This window comes from Rhyacophila brunnea, unplaced genomic scaffold, assembly GCF_057557595.1.
Source record: "Rhyacophila brunnea isolate RB1 unplaced genomic scaffold, BYU_Rbru_1.0 scaffold_20, whole genome shotgun sequence".
In the NCBI taxonomy this organism is placed as follows: Eukaryota; Metazoa; Arthropoda; class Insecta; order Trichoptera; family Rhyacophilidae; genus Rhyacophila; species Rhyacophila brunnea.
In genome coordinates, this window is record NW_028232860.1 from 35,405,940 (window position 1) to 35,415,113 (window position 9,174).

Sequence of the window (9,174 nt, forward strand, 5' to 3'; positions counted from 1 at the left end):
TATATTAAAGTTTGTCACGTAAGCAAAACGCGTATTCTATATTGATGATATTTTAGAACGCTCAATGCCGTTTATGTTTTTTTTTCGATTTATAGCCTGAGTAATAAACCGAGCTCGGCTTTAACTTGGTCCATGGTGACAGGCTATTACATTTATCTTATTAATCTGTTATATGAAGCTGGGCTAATGTGGTAACACTTCTATTCTCGACTGTACTGACGTCAAACATATTGTGTTGCTTTTTTATTTGGGACCCCTTCAACGATGTCCTATTTCGTAGCAAAGCTGTCGAACACACGCCAATGTGATAAGTTTATAAGCTTTACTCTACTTGTGCCCCGCCTTATATTATTTCAAGTGGATTATGTTTGAGAAGTTGATTTTGAGATATTGAGAATTATCTAATAACCACGATAAAATAAATTTATTGTTATTACTGTTTTAGTATAATATATAGTCACACGTTTAGTGACGTAGAGGCCCCATGCACCGACTGATTTTGAAGCCCCATTTGATAAAAAAATAACGATTTCACGTCCAAAACAAAATATCAAAGTAAATAATATTCGAAATTTCTGCCATAATTTTCTGTCCAGCAACGCATGATCGTCAATGAAAATTGACGCTGGGTATATGTGGTAAATTCTCACTTAAAGCGTCGCAAGTTTCTCACGATTATTTTTAAAAGATTTTTACTTGCGAGGAAAACCTTCGGATTTGTCGGTATCATTCCGCCACGATAACAAAGAAATTATTTTTACGAGCCATGGTAAACGTTAAAAATCGCTTAGTATTGAGTATTCGCCACTGGTATAACAGATATATCTTTAGTATAGTTGTATGTAAGATGAAATTACTTTAATACCCTGAGGGGATGAGATGATTGATATCAGCAAACACTATGGCCGACCAAGACACCCTCCGGAGTACTTACGTTAGACCCTCCCCCTGGGGGTGCAGCCGTGAACCACCCCCGAATCAAACTGGGGCGGTAAATTTAATGGTCGTGTCCCGTTACTCGTAAACAAAATGACCAATTATATTTATTGAATGAATGTTGGTTGTTATTTGAAGGTTTGCTCCTGTTTTCTATTGCTAAAGATATTTACTCGGAAAACTATAGCATGGCAAGTTCCGGCGCTGCTAGGAATAAACTACCACTGAAATTGATATAAATATAAATATAACAGACACACACACAAGGGCGGTGGGGAGGGGGGTTCCGACACCATACCCCCCCCCCAGGAACGAAAAATACACATTAATTAGGTGAATATGGAATATTTGAATATGTCAAGTCGACTGCTTCAATATTTTTATCATATCGAAATTAAATGTGATATCTATAAATAAAAAGGATTTCATTTTATACACGTTTTTATTTTTTTTATAAATAATAAAAAAAACATACATAACTATCAATTTATCAAAAATATTTTCTATACGTACGTACCTACCTAATATTATCCATATTATATCAATGTACCCTGTGAAACTATTTAATTAAAAATTAAAAAAAAATATCTATTTTAAATTTGATATAAAGTAAATACTTAACTTCGTGTATTATTTTTATTTTGAATAGTAGGAAATGTCATATTAAAGCGGACGAAACTGGTCCTGATCATTATACTACATAATGTAGAGTTCCTGCCAAATGAGAGTAAGTCGACATTTTATATATTTTGAGTTAAATATCAATTAATATGCTGATTTTGGTAAATATATATGCATACAAAAGGATTTACTTCAAGGAGAACCAAAATAACTGATAGAGGGTTGATTTCTGGGCATGGTTTAAATCTCGAGTGTGGAGAAATATGGTATAAAATTAAACACGTGTCAAAGAATATATTGTTATTTTCAATAGTTACCTCTGTACCTTAATACGCATTAAAGTTTGTCACGTAAACGAAACGCGCATTCAATAATGTTTGTGTTGTTCAATTCAAATGTTTTTCTTGGATTTTATGGCCTGACCGTCATAAATTAATAAACTGAATACGATGACAAGGCACTTTAATTAATAAATGGATGGTAATAAAATTATTATATTATAATTTGTCTTTCCACTAAGAATTGGCAGTTAACACCATTGAAGTGATGTTATAGAAATGGCTGGAAGTTAATATGAGTTACTTTTAATTATAATATGATAAAGTAGGCACCTACGTCGTTCAAAACATTCCTGACGAAATTAAATTTCGTGACGAATAAACCGACGAAATGCGGCCGCTGACGTACACAATACACGCACGCAATAATATCTTGTCCGACATTGCTATTAAATTTTCACAACATAATGATACAGTACACAGTGAAAGCATCCCGGTGGCCCACTGTTTCGTATTAAATATCTTTGAACAATGGGCCCGGCCGAAACTTCGGAATACCTACATCAACGCGCCGGCCCTGTGTCAGCGAGAACTTCATTTATAATAGCCAAACTAAAGCAGTCCTCGTAGGCCCGAGTATAAAGGGAAAGGGCTTTTCGCGCACACTACTAGCCCACTATCTTTCTTCATTTTCACTGAATTAATAACTCGTGTAAGACGAGACTTTGTTTCAAACGGACACATACATATGAATGTTTTATAATTATATCTGTACTGTTCGTGTGTGTTTTAATTGCAAATAGTGTATATTATTTTGTATAATAATACATACTTAGACAGTAATCAATGTCCTATTATTATGCCTTAAAGCCTGAGCATAACTTTTTGCACAAGCAACGAGTGGTCCACTTTTCAGCTGTCAAAATCAGATACCAGATTGCTTGACATATTGATTCGCCCTTTTTCGTTTCAAATTGAATTATAAAAAAAATCTCAAATCAAATCTGTATACCAGAGGTAAACTATTGTAATTCCAAAAATCGTGAAATGGAGTTATTGTTATATTGTTACTTCATTACTTATCCTGCATACCTGGTAAACAGCTGTAACTCATATTACTCTTATTATAAAAGTTAAAAATTAAAAATGTCATTGTAACTCCATAACTATTAGAGGTAAACAACACTAATAAAACATACAATTCTTTTGATAAAACTTATAATCGAACTACAGCGGTAAACAAACAAAAAGGTTTTAATAAATAGATAAATTTTATCTTTCTCCATTCACGAATGCCACAAGTTGAATTTTCCAGAAATCACAAATTCGTCTCTCCTGTGAAGTTGTCATTTTGGGTTTACCGTAGTTTACCTCTGGTATACGGAAATATATTATTAACTATCAGTGTTATTTATAAATAATATACATTCCTGTTATTCATCAGCTGTCAAAGTCAGACTAGTCCTTCACACAAAAACCGGTGGTACCTAATATCGATTTCCAAAAAATATGTAGCATTGATCTATGCATTACTTTTGTAGAAGGTGTGTTAATGCTAGTGTATTATTTATCATGTAACTCACTTATCCAAATCAAACCATTCCCTGTGTGAACACGACAGATGCGCCAGTATGAGCACTCTATAGAACAATGACAGGCAATAATAGGTCATCCATAGACAACAACGGAAGGGGTGGGAAAAGTAAGACCAGTCGTTGTGAATGTATCGGCTTTCTACTTGAGTTGGCAATGGCCTGCACCAATTGGGAGAACAATAACTCTGTTCAACTAATTCGCTTTAAATATTGATATATGCCACATAGTAGGTGAGGATTAGTATTACCTGTAGGAGGACGTTGTTTTATAAATTCTTAAAATTTATTCGGCATACTCCCTAAATAATTATAATAATTGTGTCGCTCCATTTCAAAATCAGCCAAGTCCACCTTTAGGTATTTTGTGAATTGCTGAAGAACTACTGCTTTCTAACATTTCTGCATTATCAAACTGTGGAATTTATTAATTTTAAATATTCTATACTCGAAATAATATAAACTTTCACTCCTGTGACTTTGTATTATTTGAGAAAACAAAAAGCTGTTTTTCTCCTATTCATCTATTATGGACTTGGTTGATTTTGAAATCTAGCGACACAATTGTTCTATTTACTCTTGTACTGTTTTCTCATTCTGCTTCATTTTCTGTTTCTTTGTTTATTCATTTGAACTTCACTATATACAACTACAAATAAATAAATTTGAATTTAGTCAGCGGGAATTTTTTTGACGCAGGTGACGCGATCTATTCGCCAGAAGTTTTTAAAGGGGGCCTTGAAATAGTTAAAACCAGTAACAATTATGAAACTATACAATATGTAAACGTATTTCGCACAAATTGAGTAGATATAAAATATTAGCCGAGGAATAGCAAAATCCGGCACAAGTCGGTTATATGGAAGCCAGCGGCAAACACATTTTGAAAATAGCCGATGTACTGGATTATTTGTTAGGTTGGGTTAGTTTAGGTTAGGTTTTCATTCTTGAATTTTTCCCAAAATCGGCTATGCCAATTAGCGCGGTTCCCGCCTGGCTTCCCCATAACCGACTTTTACCCAAAATCCCAGTAACTTACATCAAAGGGGTCCATAACCGAATGGTTATGGACCCCGCAGAAGCAGCTACGTAGGTACTTGTACTAATAAAAAAATAAACCGTTAATATTATTATGTATTTTCACTATATTATATTAATAGTTATTTTGATAGGTACAAGTCTGCTTCTGAAGCAAGACGGGAACAGCGGCAATTTTCATAGTCGATTTCGGCAAAATTCATGAATTAATGATAACCTAACCTAACAATTAATAATCCAGTATATCGGTTATTTTCAAAATTTGTTTGCCGCTGACTTGCACTTAATAGTCAAAAACTGTTAATTTTAAATACAGGGTGTGATTCTATTAAAGAGATACATTGATATTTTTATTGGTTACTTTCGTAGTTGGAATGTATGGTTTGTATTATATGTTATTTTTTTATCGTGGGGGACTCAAAATCAGCCAATGCCTTGTGCTTCTAAGTCTCTAGCCGTACCACTGACGGTTGGTATTAAAATTGTCCACATAAATGGTATACAAACAGTTACGTTTAATAATCTTATATAGGTGTACTTATACAATTAAACTAGATATTTAAAACATTAATTTTGTGATGATTTTTTTAAAATTACAACTATTTTAATTTATATAATACAATTTACATAATATATTTTCATCATAGATAGAGGTGAATCGTGAATCTAAAGCAAAGATTATAATTGTGGTTTATTCAAAGTTTGTATAAGAATACAATATGTCACTATACCGGTTTTTATTATTATTGGGTAGATATTACACCCACGATGGCCGAGTGGCTTAAATGCCGGCCTATAGAGTCGAGGGTCCCAGGTTCGAATCCTGGGTCTGGCTAGTACACATATTGTTTTTCAATTTGTGTATGAGTCAGAGTATGGACCTAATAGGTTGAGCAAGTGGCTGACATCCATTTCTCGTAAAAACAAAAATCTGTCAATACAAACCTCCACTCTGTGGAGGCCCATATGATCCTATTAGGATCGGACATGGTCTAAAGAAGAAAAAGAAGAAAAGATATTACATCCTATAGTTAGTTATACAGTTCAATAAAATAAATGCTATCATGCTTATCTTGTACCGTGAGAATTGTGTAAATAAATAATCGTTAGAAGTCCGGAGATTCAAGTACTTTTATATGGACAGGTTATTTTGTTAGGGTCCATGAAGATGATGCAAGACGAGGTCAGATAAAAACTGAGCCTTGCACTCACCTGCGCGTCTGGCTGGACCAGTTTTCTCCCTTCTTTCTTCTGAAACCGAAGTAAATAGTTACGGTTAATATTTAAATTTAATATTTGTGCTCATAATCATGTTTGATGTAACATTTTTTTTATTAGACAATTTCTTAGATTTTTACCATCTGCCATTGATAAGTTATACATAAGTACTATAAGATATACCAATGATCAAATTGAAGACATGAATGATATTTTATATTATTTTGATCGTACTTAGTCCAAGAAGATAGATTACATATTAATGTACCTATCTTAAATTGAATGTAAACTTAGTAAATAGCCGGGTAAAGGGTGGAGGTAGGATGTAAAGATCCGATATAAATAGTGCACATTAAATTTTATCTGTCAAACATATCTGTTTTTATAGAACTAAGATTACAATATCAGAACGAAGGACAAGCGTATTCTTTGCACGTGTTTAAGTTTACCCCATATTCTACCACACTCGAGATCGGTTGCCTGTTACTCCACACCCGTTAGGTATTTCAATTTCACATTATTTCTGAGTTCCCTTACAGGAATCTATATTCTTTAACACGTCATGTTTAAGTTTTTCTCATATTTTTTCAATCTCGAGAATTGTACCTTCTTACAGCCATGCCCAGAAGTTAACTCACATCCCTTATTATTGTGTTGACTAATTACATTGACACTTTACTTGGCTGGGACATGTGTTCAAGGGTTCCGACGTCGTGGCCGGCCCTTCCTCACCCTGCAGTGGTGCTGCAAAAGCGATCTACGCGCTGCAGGTCTGGAATGGCAGGAAGCGCAATAGTTGGCGATGGATCGAGGGAAGTGGCGCGAACTTGTGTTTGCCCTATGCCCCAACGCTAATTAGTGACAGGGTAAAAGAAGAAGAAGTAGACGAATTACCACAATTTAAACGGATGTATTAATTATTATGACATATATTTTTGCCGATTATTGATAGTAGCACAAATAAATTAATGTATACAATAGGTAAAACATTTATCTAAAATTTTCAAACAAAACTAAACAAATACTGGCCAATTAAGTTCAAAAGCATGCATGTGTATGTAAGTATTTATTCCATTCCATTTAAGTAACCATTTATTAGTTTTATTGTATTGGAACACTTTTGCCGCGTGGTTTTACTCGGCATTGGAAAATAATGAAAAAGATCGAAGCAAATGGTAAAAATAAAAATGCTAAAATGCCAACAAAAAGGGGTGTAGCCAGTTAACGAAAACATTAACGGGTCGCGGGCAGGTCACGACCTATATGAGATGAGCTTTGGCAAATGTAGCTAAGTACACTGTAGTAACGTTATGTTAATAGTCCTCCACAGAATGAAAGCTTACTTTTGATATTATTATTATTATAATCAGTCTAGGTTGATTGATTCCTGTATGAATGCTTCCACAAGCTCCGTTATCTTCCCTGTCACGTACATTTACTGAATTTGATGACTTCGTAAGCAAGACGTAGGCACTAGGGCGATCTCAGTCATTATTTGTTTTTTATTTATTTACAAACAACCCAAATTATTAATGCAAGACGTTCATAACATGTACCTGATAAGCCTGTTGTGAGGAAACAGTTTCGATCTAAAATAGGTCATGACATGGCAGTGGTGAAGTCTCCATACTAGGCGATTATTTTTAAAGGTTATCTACCTACTTAAGATTAAAAAATTAAATTGCATTAATAATTGTGAATAATAACTTGATTATTTTATATTTTACTAAAATAATTTTATTTGCCAACGACATCTCTCGTATACGTATGTAGGAATGTATTATAAATATATACAGAAAGGTTAAAAAAAACATATGGCACAGTGTCATATGTTTTTAACGATTATATCGGATTATTCAGTAAGGAATACCTACTGATTTTTTTTCGTATGGACTTTACCTCACATGACCTCAGACCGTCTATTGGAGTGTATGCAATACGGTAGGCTCTAAAAACAAAGCCTAAAACCTTTACGCATAATATTATTGTCTATGACTGTAGCTTTGTCCAAAATAATTAATGATAAGATAATTTAAAATGTTTCCAAAATACCTATTATATTTAAAATGTAGGTAGGTATAGTCTACACGTAAGTGTTATCTTTATAATATATTATAAGAAAGTAGAGTCGAAGTCCGTGGTTTATACCTACGATATCTACATATTATGTTGGGTTCCCATTGCTAGATATATCACCATTCACTCGGCTAGAGGAGAATCGTTCATCAGGTACGCATTGCTAGTAAACAGGTATCATAAGGCCTTAATATGGACACATCAATAAGATAAATAAATTTACGTATGTAATGTGCCTAGCCTTTAAGCATTGGATATATCTCGCCCACAATTTCCACTGAAGTTTAAAATAATGTCAATTGAAAATGTCCATCTAACTTAGATATCATTCGAAACCGGTCTTGGAACTCATTAAATTTTATGTGTCATGTAATTCCTAGCTACCATTTTTATTTATAATTTTCTTGGTTGTAGGTACACAGAAAAAAACAAGTGCTGAAAGTCATCAACCTGAGAAGGATAGATTAGAACATAGGGGTATGTTTAAGGTTATCAATGTATACCCCAAGCCGTATCACTATATAAGAAGAAGAAGACATTCTTGAACGAATTAGCAGTAAAATAATGACTAAATAATAAATTTAAATGCAGAAAATCTTCATGTATAGTGGTGGAGCCTAAGTATATGAAAATTGGTCAGAAATGGATGTCTGGAAATACTGTTTTAATTTTCATACAAACTATCAAACAATGAGAGATTTTTCTATATATTTTTGCATAGGTACTCAAAACTACACTTTCGTTAAGTTGGAACTTGCTTCAGGGGTTTTTACAAGGAAACTACCATTGGCGTATTGATATGAATATATTATGGAAGAAATGTGTAAAAAATAAAAGGACAATAAAATTGTCTGTTTTAAAATTTAGTTTGCCAAATTAAATTCCATTAACTATTATTTATAATTATTCTTTCGTAATAAATATATAATTAATACGTGATGGAAAAATTACTATATATGCATTGTAATAAGGGTAATAAATTTCAAATCGGGTTAATTTATATACGTAATTAGGTAGGATTGTTTCAATCGCCAATGCATCTATAATATCTTAACGAAAGTTGTTCATCATATAAAATACACATTATACCTACATATGCAACACTGCACTCTACCTACATTGCAATAAGAGTAATCCTTGCAGAGTTTTGTCAGATGTATACATTATTATCTTTTTTGAAAAAAAACTACCCATATTTCTGTTTACATTGAAAAATGGTCTGGGGGGTCCATTTCGAAACAGTATCTATGATAATTAATTTATTACTGTTTTTTTAGGACTGCAGGAGGGAGCGAGGATAACAAAAACTACTAGGTGCCGATGACTTCCGCATTTTGCGTGCCTAATATTCCACCCCTAAGCAACACATGACCTGCCTACCCCCACGGGACGTCACTGGGTGTCTACTATATACA

General features: G+C 33.5%; 1 protein-coding gene across 1 annotated transcript in view; it reads left to right on the forward strand.

The window, feature by feature from the left end:
• Window positions 1-6,479, forward strand: part of LOC147071597 (G protein-coupled receptor Mth2-like) — a 58,443-nt gene extending 51,964 nt beyond the window's left edge. Inside the window, exon 2 of the mRNA XM_085947977.1 lies at window positions 6,385-6,479. Within this exon, the coding sequence (XP_085804103.1) occupies window positions 6,385-6,479 (95 nt within the window). The remainder of the gene's footprint in view (window positions 1-6,384) is intronic.
• The last annotated feature ends 2,695 nt before the right edge of the window (window positions 6,480-9,174 follow it).